The sequence below is a fragment of the Oncorhynchus keta genome, chromosome 8, assembly GCF_023373465.1.
Source record: "Oncorhynchus keta strain PuntledgeMale-10-30-2019 chromosome 8, Oket_V2, whole genome shotgun sequence".
NCBI classification, from domain to species: Eukaryota; Metazoa; Chordata; class Actinopteri; order Salmoniformes; family Salmonidae; genus Oncorhynchus; species Oncorhynchus keta.
In genome coordinates this window covers 11813515-11835136 of record NC_068428.1, presented here as the reverse complement: position 1 = coordinate 11835136, position 21622 = coordinate 11813515, and the positions used below count along the sequence as shown (strand labels likewise).

At 43.6% G+C, this 21622-nt stretch overlaps 1 protein-coding gene and 1 long non-coding RNA gene across 2 annotated transcripts in view; both read right to left on the bottom strand.

The window, feature by feature from the left end:
* Positions 1 to 7267: 7267 nt before the first annotated feature.
* The window catches only part of LOC118386781 (zinc finger protein 420-like), a 30632-nt gene continuing 16277 nt past the window's right edge, over positions 7268 to 21622 (bottom strand). Inside the window, exons 3-5 of the mRNA XM_052524724.1 lie at positions 20930 to 21051; positions 17544 to 18013; positions 7268 to 8827 (exon numbers count right to left, since the gene is read on the bottom strand). Coding sequence (XP_052380684.1) covers positions 7729 to 8827; positions 17544 to 18013; positions 20930 to 21051 — 1691 coding nt within the window. The 3' untranslated portion in view covers positions 7268 to 7728. The remainder of the gene's footprint in view (positions 8828 to 17543; positions 18014 to 20929; positions 21052 to 21622) is intronic.
* On the bottom strand, positions 15686 to 17757 carry LOC127931339 (uncharacterized). The gene is made up of 2 exons (XR_008140755.1): positions 17544 to 17757; positions 15686 to 16522 (listed from the first exon to the last, which is right to left on the bottom strand). It is a non-coding gene; the product is annotated as an uncharacterized LOC127931339 (long non-coding RNA).

Genomic DNA, 21622 nt, shown 5'->3' with positions numbered 1-21622 from the left:
TCCGTCTTGCCGAGGTTCAGCTTGAGGTAACAAAATGCTGTATGTCAATCTAAAACATTCTGCTATAAAAACAGGCAAAATATACATGCAAAATAGTCTCCATTCCATAGAAATCACAGATATTCAATATTCAGCTTGAATCTTTCCAAAACATGTTTAACAGGATAAATTCTATGTAACATTTTAAATGAAACTTCCTTTACTTTGTTACTGATTGTTACGAAACCCTTTTGGCCCGACAGTCTAGGGGGGGGATGGTAATGAGACCGGTAACATAACTCATGCAAATTATAATAGTGACAAAGTGTGAACGAAATAACCAGGACAACTGAAATCTGCCGTCAAACTCAAGGTTTATTTGTAAACACACAGTAATGGGGGGAGCAGGAAAAGGGGCTGAGCTGGACCCAAGGAAAGAAACAATAAGTATTCAAAAAAAACCTAAGCTAGACTAGCCTACTTTAACAGCTAACTAACCAAAAATACAGTGGGTGGTCCACCCAGTTCTAACTAGTGTATTTAACAAAGTCTACCTACGGGTAGTGTATGCCCATGGGCGACTTATCTTGGTTTCCCATTTTCCCACCAGCAAACAAACACCATAACCAAAAACAATACTCACAGGTGAGGACAAAGTGCTATGGAGGTGGTCAAACAAAAGAGAGGTTAATACACAAAGAGCGAGTGAAACAGCGAGATCTACAGACATGGCATTTACAGAGAGATTGAGCTCTAGAGCAACCAACTGATGGGGTTTTTAAACCAAGGGAAAGGAACTGTGATTGGGTAGGAAACAGGAGGAGGTGTGTCTTCTGATTGATGATTGTTGACTGATTGGGAAGTGATGATTTTCACCTGTGAAGGGAGAAGGAGAGAAAAGAAACACACACACAGGATACTTGTATCCGTAACACTGATACAATATTTGTTAGCATTTTTCCATGCTTTCCCCCATTGTATATCACCATAGATATCTGACCAAAATAATCTTGCTGAGGGAATTGTAGTATCGCAAACAATATTCCTAATCTGTTTATTACTACATTTATCTTTGATGTTAATATTGCCAATGAATATATTTTCATGTAAATCTATGTTACTTACATCAACCACAGAGGAATTTAAAAGAGACAACGCCCCTTGGAATCGCATCAAAAACAATTGCATATTCTCTAGGGGTTATTGGAATTATAAACTTGTCAAGAAATTCCCCATATGAGAGTAGATATCCATCCTTATTCAGTAACTGACCAACCAAAATAATTTTATTCTCAAACCAGTTATGAAAAAGAGGCTTATTTTTAAATTCGTATTTCTTTGTTGTTCCATAAAAAGTATCTGTGAGGGGTAAAAATTGTGTTTATACGCTAACATCCAAGCTAAAATTTCCTGCTTATGGAATTTGGCCAACTTAACTGGGATTTTATCAATATCAAAATTACATCGAAGAAAAAATTCTAAACCACCAACAGAGTCAAATAAATACTTCGGGAAGACATTCCAAATACTGTTCTGGTTCTTAATATACTTAAGAATCCAATTTATTATAAAAGTATTATTTAGAGTATTGAAATCTAAAACCTCAAGACCTTGTTCTTGGGTATTAGTGAGAATATATTTTCATAGATAGTGAGGCTTGTTCCTCCAAATAAAACTATAAAGAATCTTATCTAAGTCCTTTACAATTTTAGGGGGTAAGTCAAGTGATAACGAGACATTAAGCGACCTGGATAACCCTTCAGCTCTGGATAATAATATCCGACCGTATAACGAAATATCTCTCATCAACCAGAGGTTCAATTTCTTCTTTGTTCTCTCAATGGAGTTAAAGTTCAATTCACTCCTTTGTTTTCATCCTTGCATATAACAATTTCAAGATAAGTAACCTTATATTTAATTGGGATACCATATACTTCCTGTAAAACACAATCCTTGAGTGGAAATAAGACTGACTGACTGATATTCATTTTCAAACCGGAAACTAAGGAAAAGTAATCAATACAGGAAACTGCTTTAGAAACCTCATTCCTGTCTCTTAAAAAATTACGGATTCCCCTGGCATTAATAGAAAAAAACAAAAATGGACATTTACTATCACAGTGACTATATGAAGAATATTAAACTTGTATACGTTCACAAGAATCAGGGTCTCACAAAAAGCAAAGTTCTTACTAGTTGCAAATAAAAACAGTCCTTTGCACCACGCAAGTGGTTGACCTAAATTATATATATTTTTATACAATTACAAATAAAATTGTACCATAGATTGGTAAAAACGAATAGCCATCAAGCTAACATTAAGTGTCAGTGCGAATTTCCCTGCCATAAAAGAAATATATATATATATAAAAAAGTTTGGCTCACACAAACAATGCTCTTTCCTCAAAAAATATAAAGTTTTATCAGATGCAAATAAAACTCAGTCCTGCACAACTCACTTGATAAATCCAGCAGTCAACAAACTAGGCTTCAGCGTGAATTTCCCTTCCATTAACAAAAGCCTTAGCTCCCATCAAAGTATGCACTTTCCCCCTCCTTCCTTGCTCTCTCAATCATCGGCCACAGACGATTCCGAGCTTCTTTGTCAAATGCTGTCAGATCCTCCTTGAACCTCAGGTTGTTCTTCTTTAAATAGTCATTTTTCTTTGCACTTTTCCATGTCATTTCCCTCGCTGTCCTGGAGATGAATCTCATGATCACTGGTCGTGGCTATCTGCACCCGCACACCCGACTAGCATCACCACTCTGGATGGTTCCAACCTAGAATATGTGGACATCTATAAGTACCTAGGTGTCTGGCTAGACTGTAAACTCTCCTTCCAGACTCATATTAAACATCTCCAATCTAAAATCAAATCTAGAGTCGGCTTTCCATTCCGCAACAAAGCCTCCTTCACTCACGCTGCCAAACTTACCCTAGTAAAACTGACTATCCTACCGACCCTCAACTTCGGCGATGTCATCTACAAAATAGCTTCCAATACTCTACTCAGCAAACTGGATGCAGTTTATCACAGTGCCATCCGTTTTGTTACTAAAGCACCTTATACCACCCACCACTGCGACCTGTATGCTCTAGTCAGCTGGTCCTCACTACATATTTGTCGCCAGACCCACTGGCTCCAGGTCATCTACAAGTCCATGCTAGGTAAAGCTCCGCCTTATCTCAGTTCACTGGTCACGATGGCAACACCCACCCGTAGCACGTGCTCCAGCAGGTGTATCTCACTGACCATCCCTAAAGCCAACACCTCATTTGGCCGCCTTTCCTTCCAGTTCTCTGCTGCCTGTGACTGGAACGAATTGCAAAAATCGCTGAAGTTGGAGACTTTTATCTCCCTCACCAACTTTAAACATCTGCTATCTGAGCAGCTAACCGATCGCTGCAGCTGTACATAGTCCATCGGTAAATAGCCCACCCAATTTACCTACCTCATCCCCATACTGTTTTTATTCATTTACTTTTCTGCTCATTTGAACACCAGTATCTCATGACCATTTGATCATGTATCACTCCAGTGTTAATCTGCTAAATTGTAATTATTCGCCTACCTCATGCCTTTTGCACACAATGTATATAGACTCTTTTTCTTTTCTACTGTGTTATTGACTTGTTTATTGTTTACGCCATGTGTGACTCTGTTGTTGTCTGTTCACACTGCTATGCTTTATCTTGACCAGGTCGCAGTTGTAAATGAGAACTTGTTCTTAATTTTTATTTAACCAGGTAGGCTAGTTAAGAACTTAACACAACACACCTGCCCAGACCCACTAGAACACACCTCCTTCTCCATTAACTACATCACACCTGCCCAGACCCACTAGAACACACCTCCATCAACTACATCACACCTGCCCAGAGCCACTATAACACACCCCCATCTCCATAAACTACATCACACCTGCCCAGACCCACTAGAACACACCTCCATCTCCATTAACACATCACACCTGCCCAGACCCACTAGAACATACCTCCATCTCCAGCTCCTGCATCACTGTCCGCCACATGGCCTCAAACTGCACCATTTTATTTCTCACCATTGCCCAGCACTTTACATTTTTAGATAAAAAAAGCATTTGACCTTTCTATTGCGGTAACAATGGAGGATTGGTTGATTTCTAGTTAAGTATAGTATTTAAAATGATTGACGAGAAAAGTATAGACCAACCATCGGGTAACTTGTTTCATGCCTAGGTGAGGGTGAATTTCAATGTTCACTGCTTGTATTGATGAAGGAGTAGAATCTATGAAGTTCCTCTGCTGTGCCCTTGAATAGAAGGAACACATCAATGAAGACTTTTTCAGAACCTGATGAGGTGCTAGAATAGATTGTTTGGGCTGACACTCACATTCTTCTCTAACAACCCCACATACAGTTACGCATAATTAGATGCTATTTCTTTTAACTACAATGACCGTAATGACCTGAGCGCCTAGTTGTCTTGTCTGTTTCTTTTACACCTGCTACGTAAAAGAGACCGAAGAATGTGTAACAGAAAAGCTTCCGTCCCTCTCCTCGTCCCTACCTGGGCTCGAACCAGGGACTCTGCACACATCAATAACTGCCTCCCACAAAACATTGTTACCATCGCTATTAGCGCACACCCGGCTAACTAGCTAGCCATTTCACATCTGATAGAAATGTACAATGGTTAATGCTATCTGGGATTCTTGGGACATCCCTACCCTAAACCCTAACCTTAACCCCTAACTTAACCATGTTAAATGCCAACTTCAATGGGCTAGGGAAGTCCCAGGGATGTATAGCTACCTGAAAATACATCTAAGTGATTGATAGTTAATATTCAGCAGTCATAGAGCCTTATTTACTTTAATGAACTATTAAAATAGTGATTTTGTCAGACAGCAGCTCTACACTTTGACTAACTGATCCATTCATCCTTCCATCCTTCTTCTTCTCTGAAGACCCAACGAGGATGGAGCTCAGTCAGAGAGCTGTTGAGGGACTGGTTAAGAACACTTCTACAGCCAGACATGGTTTAGATGGTAAATATTTATGTCCCCTTAGTGGTTCATCACGTCAGCATAAGGGAGTATGTTCCATCATCTATGTTTATTTACATTAGTGCCAATTGTCCACTGATATTGGTGTAATTTCTCACCCCTTGTGGCTGTATGAAAGTTCATTTCCCCTCAGGCACACACATTTGTTATTTGCTATTATGAAGGACATTTGTGTAGAATGTACTTTTCCCCACTCATTCACCCCACCTCTTTATGTTGCTTATTTAAAGGCCCATCCTGGTAGATCTGAACCTAATGCAGTTTGGAGTGATCAGATGACAGAAGTCACATTTAGGTGCCAGGTGTAACTGAGGCCATAGACATTACTTATGTTTTGTATAATATGACAAAATATGTTTATTTCTGTGTTGCAGGGGCAGTCAAGAAATGGAACGGCAAGGCCACAGAGCATGACATAAGCAGAGCTGTGGGAGACCACCTCAAGCCCTTGGTAGAGCTGGGGGTGGTGTTTACCACGCCACCACATCTTCAGCAGGCTGGAAAAGTGGGATTGATACTGTTTTTCATACTAAGGTCCTTCTGTAGCTCAGTTGGTAGAGCATGGAGCTTGTAACGCCAGGGTAGTGGGTTCAATTCCCGGGACCAACCATATGTAGAATGTATGCACACATGACTGTAAGTCGCTTTGGATAAAAGTGTCTGCTAAATGGCATATATTATTATTATTATTATATTATTATTATTATTATAAGAGGGACGTATAAGAGAGTCGTTGGGTTCATTTGTTGAAATCAAATCAAGCTTTATTTATACAGCACATTTCAGACATGGATGCAACACAATGGCTTCACAGGAAAAAAACGAAATGAAAATAAACAAAAATATTTAGTACACAACAAACAGAAGATTAACAACTGAAAGACTAATGAACATTAAGGAAATTCCATTGATTGAAATATTAATTGGATGCAATATCCAACCCAAAATATTAGCTTGTTTTTTAGGAGGGCTCTGAAAGACACTATGGGGGTGTTCACTGGAAGTTGACTAGTAACAACAACTGGGTCATGAAAGACACCTACCATGAGACCCACTAAATCTGCCCACAACAAACTTAAAGACAGGAAGTAAACCAAAAAGGTGGTTAAAATAATTTATTTACAATCAATACCATTCACACTTTACAAAATCATATCTCTCATTCATTCTTAATTACTTATATTTACAAAACCAAATCACCAAACAAAAACAAACCTCAGGGGAGCATCGTCCCTCCCCGTCATACCTAACCCTTTCCCTATCTCCCCTTCCCTAATCTATCCCCTTACCAAACTCACTCTAACACCCCCAGCCCTAAACCCCCTTTCCACCTCTCCCGTGCCGCATGCTTCCCCCACTTCCTCTCCTCCCCCTCAAATCACCTTCCACCCTTCTCACTATCCCTTCCACCCCCCAATCTCTCCCTGTCTTGACTAAATTCTTCCTGGCTTCCCACAATCCCTTTTTAAAGAGACTCATGAGAAGCCAGAGCAGAAACCTGTCCCTATCCGTTCCCTTTGCTCTCCCTACGCCTCTCTCTAGCCTAGCCCATGTCAAAACAAAATCACCCCTAACCACAACTAGCATCACCCGTGCCCTAGCCCAGACTAGTCCGGCAAAGGCACAGTCCCAGAAGGCATGGCGCACAGTCTGGTAGATCCACCGACCCCTCACTGGAGTCATCCACTAAAATGCAAGGGGCTGAGGCAAACCGGGAGGACAAATTACCCCCCGCCACTCTCTTAGCCCCCCCCCCTCCCCCACAAGAGGATCTTGGACAGGTGGGGGATTGCACCAAACTATACCGGTACAAGATGGAAAGTACCGGCAAACGCTTATGAAGGCTCAACCAATTCAGGTCCTTGAGCCCGTTGTCCAGGCCCCGCGCCTGCACTCCCTCCCAGACCACTGACGAGATGCCCGCTACGGGCGCAGGACTCCCTGCCTGCCTGACCTCCTCGTACAGGTGCCTGTGGTCTAAACCTACTCGGGCAACTTCAACCTCGGGGTGCGCACGCAGCCACTTGGCCGCATGACCAAAGTGCCACGGCAGCTGTTCCGCCCGAGGACCCGCGTTAGACCACACCATTACGCTTCTCGCCTGATACGAGAAGAACACCCGCAGGAGGTAACCGGACGGGTGTATCACTGGCTGAGCAAGCTCCGCTAACAAGAAAGAAACAAAAATTGAGTCCAGCTTGAGGGGGAAATGTGGTACACTCCTGGGCCACATGTGGATCTTCCTGTCTGGGTTGCCACCCGGCACAGCCAGAAGAGGACTGGCCACCACTCTTAGCCTGGTTCCTCTCTAGGTTTCTTCCTAGGTTTTGGCCTTTCTAGGGAGTTTTTCCTAGCCACTGTGCTTCTACACCTCCATTGCTTGCTGTTTGGGGTTTTAGGCTGGGTTTCTGAACAGCACTTTGAGATATCAGCTGATGTAAGAAGGGCTATATAAATACATTTGATTTGATCTCTTGTTTGTCAATTTTTGTTAAATCACATAAATAGTACTCTTCCATTTCAGAGCCGGGATTTTTCGCCTGGATTTCGCCCGGGGCAAACGTTTAGGCTTCTACATTGTGACATCATTAAAATACTCTTACTACAATGTTAAAACATTCTACATTGTGACATGAAATCATGAATCAACTCCTTCATGTATGTATTTTCTAATATTCAATCAGAGATCCTTTATCAGATTATCTCTGGTCACAGCTATGAGATTTCTCTCCTGTGTGTGTTCTCTGGTGTTGACTCAGACTGCCAGATGAAGCAAATCTCTTCCCACATTGATCACAGCTAAAGGGTTTCTCTCCTGTGTGTATTCTCTGGTGCACGGTCAGCGCTCCAGATTGACAAAAACTATTCCCACAATGACCACAGATATAAGGTTTCTCTCCTGTGTGTATTCTCTGGTGCACTGTCAGATGGTTAGATGTAGCAAAACTCTTCCCACATTGATCACAGTTATAAGCTTTCTCTCCTGTGTGTATTATCTGGTGTTGACTCAGACTGTCAGATAAAGCAAATCTCTTCTCACATTGATCACAGCTATAAGGTTTCTCTCCTGTGTGTATTCTCTGGTGCACTGTCAGACGGTTAGATGTAGCAAAACTCTTTCCACATTGATCACAGCTATAAGGTTTCTCTCCTGTGTGTATTCTCTGGTGCACTGTCAGATGGTTAGACGTAGCAAAGCTCTTCCCACATTGATCACAGTTATAAGCTTTCTCTCCTGTGTGTATTATCTGGTGTTGACTCAGACTGCCAGATGAAGCAAATCTCTTCCCACATTGATCACAGCTATAAGGTTTCTCTCCTGTGTGTATTCTCTGGTGCACTGTCAGACGGTTAGATGTAGCAAAACTCTTTCCACATTGATCACAGCTATAAGGTTTCTCTCCTGTGTGTATTCTCTGGTGCACGGTCAGCTCTCCAGATTGACCAAAGCTCTTCCCACAATGACCACAGCTATAAGGTTTCTCTCCTGTGTGTATTCTCTGGTGCACTGTCAGATGGTTAGATGTAGCAAAACTCTTCCCACATTGATCACAGCTATAAGGTTTCTCTCCTGTGTGTATTTTCTGGTGCACTGTCAGCTCCACAGATTGACCCAAACTCTTCCCACATTGAGCACAGCTATAAGATTTCTCTCCTGTGTGAATTTTAATGCCTGGTAAGGTGAATATCTTCCCAATGTCAGAGCAGCAGTGAGTTCTCTTCACTGTAGGAAGAGATCTGGAGAGACTCTTCTCTGCCTCTTCAGCATCATGATGCTGTTGAGGCTCCCCAGAGGATCCACGATAGTACCGTCTCTCTCCTGTGTGAGCAACAAAGTCGGATGATTAAAGGCCCACAACAGCGGAAAACCACTGTAAAAGAAAGGTGAGGCCAACAGAGTAGCCATGATGTTGTACAACAATTGACGTCTGTAATGAATGCTAAAATTATTTGACAAATGTCTTAAAATGAGCAAGAATAGTCATATTTTGCCTTGTTTTCACATTAGTAGTAACATTGATGATGGGAGACTAGAAATAAGCTATTCGTGTTGTTGAAACTAAGCAGAGTGCCAGACGACTTTTGGTCTCTAATATAGGCCCCTTTCTGTGTTTAATAAAATTGCGGCACAAGGGCGATGCACAAACAATTTGATTGCAGAAATACCTCCCTGCTAATGAGGAAACCGCTAGTTATGGATGTAGTATATCTGCTCATGAGGAAACCGATAGTTATGAATGTAGTATATCTGCCAGAGCAAAAATGGTGAGCAAATGTATTCTGAATGTGAATGGGGGAAAACTCAGGGGAGGAACCTCCATTTCCAGAATGCTTATGAGTACATTTCACACTACTTTTGATTATAATTGTAAGGCTTATTTGAATGTCCTGCTTAATATAATGTTTGCTACAGTATTAAGAATTGTGTCATTATTGAAGAACCGCGTTAGACAGTATCCATTTGGGTGATGCTAATAATAAAGTTAAGATTTTTTTGTATTTAATCTTTATTTAACCAGGTAGGCCAGTCGAGAACAAGTTCTCATTTACAACTGCGACTTGGCCAGTGCAGTGAGACAAAAAACAACAGTTACATACACTTGGGATAAACAAAGGTACAGTCAATAACACAATAGAAAGTCTATATACAGTGTGTGCAAATAGAGTAAGGAGGTAAGGAAATAAATAGGCCATAGTAGCGAAGTAATTACAAATTAACACTGGAGTGATGGATGTACAGATGATGATGTGCAAGTAGAAATACTGCTGTGCAAAAGAGCAAAAAAAAGTACATAAAAACACGGGGATGAGTTGGGGGGGCGGTTGGATGGGCTGGGTACAGCTGCAGCGATCGGTAAACTGCTCAGATAGCTGATGCTTAAAGTTAGTGAGGGAGAGTCTCCAGCTTCAGTGATTTTAGCAATTCTTTCCAGTCATTGGCAGCAGAGAACTGGAAGGAAAGGCGGCCAAAGTAGGCGTTGGCTTTGGGGATGACTAGTGAGATATACTTCCTGGAGCACGTGCTATGGGTGGGTGTTGCTATGGTGACCAGTCAGCTGAGTTAAGGCGGCCTACCAAAGACTTATAGATGACCTGGAGCCAGTGGGTTTGGAGACGAATATGTAGCGAGGGCCAGCCGACGAGAGCATTCAGGTCGCAGTGATGGGTGGTATATGGGGCTAGACTTCATCCAGTGTAGAGTGTTGGAGGCTATTTTGAAAATGACATCACCGAAGTCAAGGATTGCTAGGATAGTCAGTTTTACGAGGGTATGTTTGGCAGCGTGAGTGAAGGAGGCTTTGTTGCAAAATAGGAAGCCGTTTTTTAATTTAATTTTGGATTGGAGATGCTTGACATGAGTCTGTAGGGAGAGTCTAACCAGACACCTAGGTATTTATAGTTGTCCACATATTCTAAGTCAGAACCGTCCAGAGTAGTGATGCTGGTACGGGCAGCGATTTAGTTTAACTAGCGTTTAAGAGCAGTTGGAGGCCACGGAAGGAGTGTTGTATGGCATTGAAGCTCGTTTGGACGTTTGTTAACAGTGCCCAAAGAAGGGCCACATGTGTACAGAATGGTGTCATCTGCGTAAAGCTGGATCAAGGAATCACCCGCAGTAAGAGCAACATTGTTGGTATATACAGAGAAAAGAGTCGGCCAGAGATTTGAACCCTGTGGTACCCCCATAGAGACTGCCAGAGAAGTAGTTGGTGAACCAGGAGAGTCAGTCATTTGAGAAACCAAGGCTGTTAAGTCTGCCGATAAGAATACGGTGATTGACAAGAGTTGAAAGCCTTGGCCAGGTTGATGAAGATGGCTGCACAGTATTGTCTCTTACCGATGGCGGTTATGATATTGTTTAGGACCTTGAGCGTGGCTGAGGTGCACCCGTGACCAGCGCGGAAACTGGATTGCACAGCGGAGAAGATACGGTGGGATACAAAATGGTCAGTGATCTGTTTGTTAACTTGGCTTTCGAATACTTTAGAAAGGCAGGGCAAGATGGATATAGGTCTGTAACAGTTTGGGTCTAGAGTGTCACCCCCTTCGAAGAGGGGGATGACCGCAGAAGTGTTCCAATCTTTAGGAATCTCTGACGATAGAGAGGTTGAACAGACTAGTAATAGGGGTTGCCACAATGGCGGCGGATAAATTGAGAGGGTCCAGATTGTCTAGCCTAGCTGATTTGTACGGGCCCAGGTTTTGCAACTCTTTCAGAACATCAGCTATCTGGATTTGGGTGAAGGAGAAGCTGGGGAGGTTTGGGCAAGTAGCTGCGGGGGGTGGGGAGCTGTTGTCCGGGGTTGGGGTAGCCATGAGGAAAGCATCGCCAGCCGTAGAGAAATGCTTCTTGAAATTCTTGATTATCGTGGATTTATCGGTGGTGACAGTGTTTCAGTGGTGACAGTGTTTCCTAGCCTCAGTGCAGATGGGATGAGGTGCTCTTATTCTTTACAGTGTCCCAAAAATTTTTGGAGTTAGAACAGGGCTCCGGGCAGCCGAGCGTAAATGGAGGAAAACTCGCCTCCCTGCGGACCTGGCATCCTTTCACTCCCTCCTCTCTACATTTTCCTCCTCTGTCTCTGCTGTGAAAGCCACTTTCTACCACTAAATTCCAAGCATCTGCCTCTAACCCTAGGAAGCTCTTTGCCACCTTCTCCTCCCTCCTGAATCCTCCTCTCCCTCCCCCCTCCTCCCTCTCTGCAGATGACTTCGTCAACCATTTTGAAAAGAAGGTTGACGACATCCGATCCTCGTTTGCTAAGTCAAACGACACCGCTGGTTCTGCTCACACTGCCCTACCCTGTGCTCTGACCTCTTTCTCCCCTCTCTCTCCAGATGAAATCTCGCGTCTTGTGACGGCCGGCCGCCCAACAACCTGCCCGCTTGACCCTATCCCCTCCTCTCTTCTCCAGACCATTTCCGGAGACCTTCTCCCTTACCTCACCTCGCTCATCAACTCATCCCTGACCGCTGGCTACGTCCCTTCCGTCTTCAAGAGAGCGAGAGTTGCACCCCTTCTGAAAAAACCTACACTCGATCCCTCCGATGTCAACAACTACAGACCAGTATCCCTTCTTTCTTTTCTCTCCAAAACTCTTGAACGTGCCGTCCTTGGCCAGCTCTCCCGCCATCTCTCTCAGAATGACCTTCTTGATCCAAATCAGTCAGGTTTCAAGACTAGTCATTCAACTGAGACTGCTCTTCTCTGTATCACGGAGGCACTCCGCACTGCTAAAGCTAACTCTCTCTCCTCTGCTCTCATCCTTCTAGACCTATCGGCTGCCTTCGATACTGTGAACCATCAGATCCTCCTCTCCACCCTCTCCGAGTTGGGCATCTCCGGCGCGGCCCACGCTTGGATTGCGTCCTACCTGACAGGTCGCTCCTACCAGGTGGCGTGGCGAGAATCTGTCTCCTCACCACGCGCTCTCACCACTGGTGTCCCCCAGGGCTCTGTTCTAGGCCCTCTCCTATTCTCGCTATACACCAAGTCACTTGGCTCTGTCATAACCTCACATGGTCTCTCCTATCATTGATATCGGGTCCTTCTGTAGCTCAGTTGGTAGAGCATGGCGCTTGTAACGCCAAGGTAGTGGGTTCGATCCCCGGGACCACCCATACGTAGAATGTATGCACACATGACTGTAAGTCGCTTTGGATAAAAGCGTCTGCTAAATGGCATATATTATTATATTATTATTGTTATATGCAGACGACACACAATTAATCTTCTCCTTTCCCCCTTCTGATGACCAGGTGGCGAATCACATCTCTGCATGTCTGGCAGACATATCAGTGTGGATGACGGATCACCACCTCAAGCTGAACCTCGGCAAGACGGAGCTGCTCTTCCTCCCGGGGAAGGACTGCCCGTTCCATGATCTCGCCATCACGGTTGACAACTCCATTGTGTCCTCCTCCCAGAGCGCTAAGAACCTTGGCGTGATCCTGGACAACACCCTGTCGTTCTCAACTAACATCAAGGCGGTGGCCCGTTCCTGTAGGTTCATGCTCTACAACATCCGCAGAGTACGACCCTGCCTCACACAGGAAGCGGCGCAGGTCCTAATCCAGGCACTTGTCATCTCCCGTCTGGATTACTGCAACTCGCTGTTGGCTGGGCTCCCTGCCTGTGCCATTAAACCCCTACAACTCATCCAGAACGCCACAGCCCGTCTGGTGTTCAACCTTCCCAAGTTCTCTCACGTCACCCCGCTCCTCCGCTCTCTCAACTGGCTTCCAGTTGAAGCTCGCATCCGCTACAAGACCATGGTGCTTGCCTACGGAGCTGTGAGGGGAACGGCACCTCAGTACCTCCAGGCTCTGATCAGGCCCTACACCCAAACAAGGGCACTGCGTTCATCCACCTCTGGCCTGCTCGCCTCCCTACCATTGAGGAAGTACAGTTCCCGCTCAGCCCAGTCAAAACTGTTCGCTGCTCTGGCCCCCCAATGGTGGAACAAACTCCCTCACGACGCCAGGACAGCGGAGTCAATCACCACCTTCCGGAGACACCTGAAACCCCACCTCTTTAAGGAATACCTAGGATAGGATAAAGTAACCCCCCCCCCCCCTAAAATATTTAGATGCACTATTGTAAAGTGGCTGTTCCACTGGATGTCATAAGGTGAATGCACCAATTTGTAAGTCGCTGGATAAGAGCGTCTGCTAAATGACTTAAATGTAAATGTAAATGTAGAGCTACAGGATGCAAATATCTGTTTGAAAAAGCTAGCTTTTGCTTTCCTAACTGACTGTGTGTATTGGTTCCTGACTTCTCTGAAAAGTTGCTCAAGCCTAGCTTCGGGGCTGGGCCACTCGGTATCATCTAGCTAGATGCGATTATCCAGTGTAATGGTCCAGAGTTTATGGCAGGAATATGGTGATGTGGTGGAGAAAAACAGTCCGATATGCTCATGGATGATATCGCACTGTGTAGACTGACAAGCTAAAAGCGGCTGGTATCTGAGCTAAAAAAGATAAAGGCTGCTAGCAGTGGCTAACAATGACTAAACAGCTAGTAGATAATTAGCTGGTTAGCTTCTGATGGAGGTCTAAAAAAATAGCAGATCCGTATCACATTGGGTGAGGCGGGCTGCCGGAAGGTATATTTAATTAAAAAATGAAAAGAGATTGTAATATATACAAAAAAAAAAACCATAACATTTACAACAAACACGTCTTACTGCTATGCCATCTTGGATTACAAAATGACTCAGTTAAAAACCATTGGATTTAGCAAACTCTGAAATGATTTAGTATTTCTGTTTTCACGAAAACTGTTTTCCACGCGCACCATAAGGAGCCACTAAATGATGCATTTCAGAATACAAAAAAAACTATCCAACAGCAAGATCCAACCGACCGTGATTGGGAGTCCCATAGGGTGGCGCACAATTGGCCCAGCGTCGTCCGGGGTAGGCAGTCATTGTAAATAAGATTTTTTTCTTAACTGACTTGCCTAGTTAAATAAAGGTTACATTTAAATCAATTTAAATAAGTGTGTTTCATGACAAACCCTTTTTTACAAATCCGTCAAGGCACCAACTTCGAGGAGAGTTTAAAACGAAGGTTTCAAACAAATTCATGAATGTGGTTACACTTCTCCTTCCCCAGCTGTTTACCAAACCAAGCCTCTGGACAGCCATTTTGTTGTTGTTAAAAAAAAAACACAAACAGGCAAACTGCAGTTGTTACATTGTTTCTAAACATAAAAAGCTTATTTGGGGATCTGATGAGGTAATTCTTCAAGAATCAATGGCTATAAATAAATAATCAAAGTCACAATATGGATGTAGCAATTGCACATTTTCGCTTTAACACCAAACATCAGTTCAACAACTGCAGAGTTTGTGCCTGTTTTTAAGACAGTACTTGTGTTAATCAGGGAACGGTTTCTCAAAACTAGCTTATGGCTAAATTCACCGTTAGAACCATCGGACACCTTAAGATGCGTTTGGGAAATCGAGCCCAGATATCCAGTTTTCTCCTCCTCATTTTTCGATGTAACAGTCATCTCCCCCTCTTCCTCTTTCAATACATAAACTCCATCCTCCTCTCTTTTTACTGTAACATCCTCCTCCTCTTTCACTCTGAACGTGTCTTTTTCCTCTTCCACAGTAACGACCTCACCGTCTACTTCTTGTTTTACAGTGATACCCACCTCTTCTTTAGTAGGTGGAGTGTAGCTTAGTGACCGCATGGTCGGGGATATTAGCTAGCTAGGCTAATGTTAACTTAACCAGCCCGCTAGCTGAATAATAACAACAACACCGTAAATATGAAATTAAACCGGATAACTAACAAGACGACAGAAGTGGGTTTAAAACACAGTGTCTAATACACACGAACGCGTCTAAAGAGCTTTATTGGTTCACCTATTTTGTCTAGCAAGCTACGGAGGTGTCTGACTAACTGTTGCTGCTGCCGAAAGAAGCGTTCCGTCCACTAGATTATACGTCACACAAGCAGCATTGCCTTAAAGTCGCACATCGTCATATTCTGAGGAGTGGCTAACGCTGTCAATACATTTTTTCAGTGGTTTCATTTTTCGTCAACCGTTCCATCGCATCTTAGTTAATGTAGGGACAAACGATTATGCATTTTTTTAAATCATAGACTTCATTCACAAATCACAAATATCGGAGTATGTGAGTTCAAATTTACTTTTTATTACTTCATAATAAAAGCCGAACAACTGCCTTCCAGCACACACGTTTTATACATTTGTCATTCTTACGTCACACTCACAGTAACTCCTCTTATTGGCTCATCACCTCTGGCATTTAGCCACCGTCATCATATTGCCTTCATATTAGGACATGGAACCTGTAGAGTCTCAAATAGTTTCATGCATGTAGGACCACAGCAACAGACCATGGCACTCAACAGGAATAACCACATCTAATGGTGTCCAATGACCTAGAGCACAGAGAACACTAGTTTTCATGGCTCCTTCTGAAATAAATAATTGCCACATATGCACAGAAAAAGTCCCAATACTATGTTATTGCTTATTGTGCAGTGGATGATTAAAATCCCTGTATGCCCATGGATGTGTAGCTAGCTATCTAGGCGATCTGTGTATGGACCCAAACGTTTGGTATACATATTAGTTCAGAACCGAGCTATGAACCTCAGCTATCATAGCCAGTTGTATCAACTTCAAAGCAGCCTGAATGACATTTATGAAGCCTATGGATTGAGTAGAATATAATATCATGTTGTGCCAAGGATGCAAGTCATATATACATGTAGTTATTACCATGCATGAGAGCCCCACATTGTAGCCTGTACATTTAATATATTCACCGGTAATGTACTCTACCATGGCAAAGAAATGTGCATAGGAGCAGGGAAGGCAGCTAAATATTATCTCAGTTCATCACAATTACATGGTGTCTCTAGTCGGCCCAAAGGTGATCTTAAAAGCAGGTGAGGTGGCGATGATGGGACTGGGGGTTGGCATCCTCTCACATCAAAACATATCTGCAGACGAGAGACAGATGGAGAGAGCATGTTTAAGCCTTGTTTTTACTTTTTATTTTAACATTGTTAGTCAATCAGGAGGTGAAATGCAAAACTGACCTTGGATCATTAACTCTGGGACTACTGCATCTATCTGTATTTCAATGTAAGGCATCTCTTTAATAATACTTCCTGTTGACCTGACCAAGTGACCTCTCACATCTGATCATGCTGTGCCCTCTATGTAGCCAGTTCAGATGCAGGAGGGGTTGACCTAAACAGCTGATATAACCTAGAGGATGTAGGGAGAAGGCGGAGAGAACCTCACAGGAATCAGACTTCCTTATAGTCAAATTACACCACACTGAATATTATGTTACTATTATCTCCGTCCTTACTTCTAGGGACAGGAACAACACAAAAGTACCTGCCCTATCCAGAATAGCCTCCTCTCTCTCACTGACAGTTGGGGCTGCTATCCTGTCACCATCCTCCATGGCTGTTTGCTAGCTATCTACAAATGCATTTGGAGTTAGTTTCTTACAGAGATAAATAGATAGATAGCTAAAATGAAGTTAGGTAGCTGGTGATATTTAATTCACTTAGATAGCCATCTGTCACGCTCGTTGCAAAGAGGAGACCAAAGCGCAGTGTGATTAGAATGCATACTTTTTAAGGAAGACGATGAACACTTAACAAACCGAACGTGAAGCTATATAAAACTAGTGCGGACACAGGCAACTAGATATAAATAATAACCCACGAAATACCCAAAGAAGATGGCTGCCTAAATATGGTTCCCAATCAGAGACAACGATAAACAGCTGCCTCTAATTGAGAACCAATCTAGGCAACCATAGACATACATAAACACCTAGATAGTACACAACCCCATAAACCTACAAAACCCCTAGACAGTACAAAACACATACATCACCCATGTCACACCCTGACCTAACCAAAACAATAAAGAAAACAAAGACTACTAAGGTCAGGGCGTGACAGTACTCCCCCCCAAAGATGTGGACTCCCGGCCGCACACCTAAACCTATATGGGAGGGTGTGGGTGGGCATGACTCCGAGGTGGCGGTTCTGGCTCGGGACGTGGACCCCGCTGCACTTCACCCTTACTTGTCCCCTTAATGTCTCTGGAGCAGGAACCCTCACCGCCGACCACGGACTAGAGGACGCCACTGGACTGATGGTCGAGTCTGGAGTGAGTGGCACCTCTGGATTGGAGGGAGACTCTGGCGGATCCAGACTGGTAGGTTCCGGACTGCGACCCGTCGTGGGAGGTTCCGGTCTGTAGACTGTGGCCGGACGCTCTGGACGGGGCACTGTGGCCGGACGCTCTGGACGGGGCACTGTGGCCGGACGCTCTGGACGGGGCACTGTGGCCGGACGCTCTGGACGGGGCACTGTGGCCGGACGCTCTGGACGGGGCACTGTGGCCGGACGCTCTGGACGGGGCACTGTGGCCGGACGCTCTGGACTGGGCACTGTGGCCGGACGCTACCAGCGCAACATAAGGAGACACTAAATGTGAGTTAGAGAGCATTTCAGAATACAAAAAAACTGTCCCGCTTACATAACAATCACTCCCCTTTATGTAAATGATTAATATCCTTTAGCCTTGGCCACCCTTATCTTTTTGCTTAGTTTCCATTCTCTGATTGGCTCAGACATTAGGGAATAGATTCTATCGGTTGCGTGACCATTGCAGTGACACAATAATAACCAGACATGCACACTCCTATTGCAGGTACCTATAACTGATTAACCAATGTTCCCGTCCAAAGGCCTTCACAAGACCCAGATTGACCAGGACTTGTTGATCCAGCTTTGCACAATCACATGGGTTCTGCTTCCATATGTCTAATGGTTAACCCTATATTGATTTTGCTTACTACTTCTAAGGAAACAGTATAGATACTGGACAATTCTAACACCGGGGGAACACGAGTAAGCTTAATTCACTGGAAGGGGAACACATTACATGCCAGCCAATGTTAGTCAAAGTTGGGCTCCCGAGTGGTGCAACGGTCTAAGGCACTGCATATCAGTCACTGCAGACACCCTGGTTCGATTCCAGGCTGTATCACAACCGGTAGTGATTGGGAGTCCCATAGGGCGTTGCATAATTGGCCCAGCGTCGTCCAGGTTTAGCCGGGGTAGGCCATTATTGTAAATAAGAATTTGTTCTTAACTGACTTGCCTAGTTAAATGAAGGTTAAACTTTAAACAAATTAAAATAGTGTTTTATGATAAACCGTTTTTTACAAAACAGTCAAGGCACCAACTTTGAGAAGGTTTTAAAACAAATGTTTCAAACCAATTCATGGAATTAAAAAATGAATGAATGTTATTGAATCTAGCTTTGTTTCACCTTTAATGTAAATGGTATGAATACATTTGGCTGAGTATTATATAATGACTTATAAACAGCTCTAACAATTGGACCCCCACAGGAAATCTACACTGGCAGTTATAGAATATACTTTATAGACTAGAAACCTGGTAAAACTATCATTATGACATCATGGATGAATTCTTGAATATACTATACAGTGGGGCAACAAATTATTTAGCCAGCCACCAATTGTGCAAGTTCTCCCACTTAAAAAGATGAGAGTCCTGTAATTTCCATCATATAAAGAAGAACATCCAGAAAATCACATTGTAGGATTTTTAAGGAATTTATTTGCAAACTATGGTGGAAAATAAGTATTTGGTCACCTACAAACAAGCAAGATTTCTGGCTCTCACAGACCTGTAACTTCGTCTTTAAGAGGTTCCTCTGTCCTCCACTCGTTACCTGTATTAATGGCACCTGTTTGAACTTGTTATCAGTATAAAAGACACCTGTCCACAACCTCAAACAGTCACACTCCAAACTCCACTATGGCCAAGACCAAAGAGCTGTCAAAGGACACCAGAAACAAAATTGTAGACCTGCACCAGGCTAGGAAGACTGAATCTGCAATAGGTAAGCAGCTTGGTTTGAAGAAATCAACTGTGGGAGCAATTATTAGGAAATGGAAGACATACAAGACCACTGATAATCTCCCTCGATCTGGGGCTCCGCGCAAGATCTCACCCCGTGGGGTCAAAATGATCACAAGAACGGTGAGCAAAAATCCCAGAACCACACGGGGGGACCTAGTGAATGACCTGCAGAGAGCTGGGACCAAAGTAACAAAGCCTACCATCAGTAACACACTATGCCGCCAGGGACTCAAATCCTGCAGTGCCAGACGTGTCCCCCTGCTTAAGCCAGTACATGTCCAGGCCCGTCTGAGGTTTGCTAGAGAGTATTTGGATGATCCAGAAAAAGATTGGGAGAATGTCATATGGTCAGATCAAACCAAAATCTAACTTTTTGGTAAAAACTCAACTCGTCGTGTTTGGAGGACAAAGAATGCTGAGTTGCATCCAAAGAACACCATACCTACTGTGAAGAATGGGGTGGAAACATCATGCTTTGGGGCTGTTTTTCTGCAAAGGGACCAGGACGACTGATCCGTGTAAAGGAAAGAATGAATGGGGCCATGTATCGTGAGATTTTGAGTGAAAACCTCCTTCCATTTGCAAGGGCATTGAAGATGAAACGTGGCTGGATCTTTCAGCATGAAAATGATCCCAAACACACCGCCCGGGCATCGAAGGAGTGGCTTCGTAAGAAGCATTTCAAGGTCCTGGAGTGGCCTAGCCAGTCTCCAGATCTCAACCCCATAGAAAATCTTTGGAGGGAGTTGAAAGTCCGTGTTGCCCAGCAACAGCCCCAAAACATTACTGCTCTAGAGAAGATCTGCATGGAGGAATGGGCCAAAATACCAGCAACAGTGTGTGAAAACCTTGTGAAGACTTCTGTTCAAATCACCCTAAAAATACATTACCCTGTTTTCATCAGATACTTTATCCAACATTTGACAGATTCCATCAAGATATTTCCCATCAGCACAAGGAGGCCTGTAGCAGCAGCCAACTAGTATATGTTTCATATGTGGTAAATGTACCTGGAACCTCTATTTCATTCAGCACTAAAGGTGCAACATTTAGAATGTCTCCCCCATGTGGAAGTTAGGTGAACTACAACTAGTCTGCGTTCCAAACTCCCCCATCACACTTCCCTGTAACATGGTGAACTGCCACAACTAGTCTGCATTCCGAACCCCCCATCACACTTCCCTGTAACATGGTGGAGAGGTCAGTGGGGTAGGGAAGTATGAAGGTTCTCGGATAGCATGGACTATAGTGGAGACTATTTTACTTTCAGTTTCATCCACCAACTTCAAACAGCCAGAAAAACTATTTTTTTTATTGAAAATATATTTCACAGCGATTTAGATGGTACAATGATTCCCTACACTATTCAGTACTTGTTTTCTCACAAAAAACTGAAATTGATTGAAGAGTATAGATTTCTACATTGGCTTCTTGCCCCAGTCTGCCATTGTTGGTTGAGAAGGAGATGACCACGTCTTTTAGTGACACCATGTCAGAGAGGGAGGGTTTTCCCATCTTGACAACAGAAGCCAGTCTGGCATTTGCTGTCAAAGAGAAAGAGATTTTGACACAAAATAAAATAAGAATGTGAAGGAATATTGTGAAACATGATCATTCCACTATTAATGTTAATATTATGGAAATTTTATTTAAAACATTTAATTAAATTATAATTGTTGCTCCTTTAATTTAGACCCAAAATGTATTCGCTATAATGTGGGCCATTGCCCGGCTATTAAAAGGGACAGGCGACTATTTGAGACTCAGCCTTTAAATGAAGTTTTATGGAATGTTAACTTTGATTGTCTTCAATGAAAATGATAGACCTTTCAAACATGGAATGCTGTATGCAACATTATTGTCAACTGACTTGATGTCTACGTGTCAAAGAGATTTATAGTTGGGAGTTCGATCCTGGGCTGTACCACAACCTTGCCGTGTTCGGGAGTCCAATAGGGCGGCACACAATTGGCCAAGCGTCGCCCAGTGTTTTCTCCTACACATTGGTGCAGCTGGCTTCCGGGTTAAGCGGGCATGTGTTTAAGAAGCGCGGTTTGGCGGGTCATGTTCCAGAGGACGCATGACTCGACTTTCGCCTCCTGAGGCCGTTGGGGA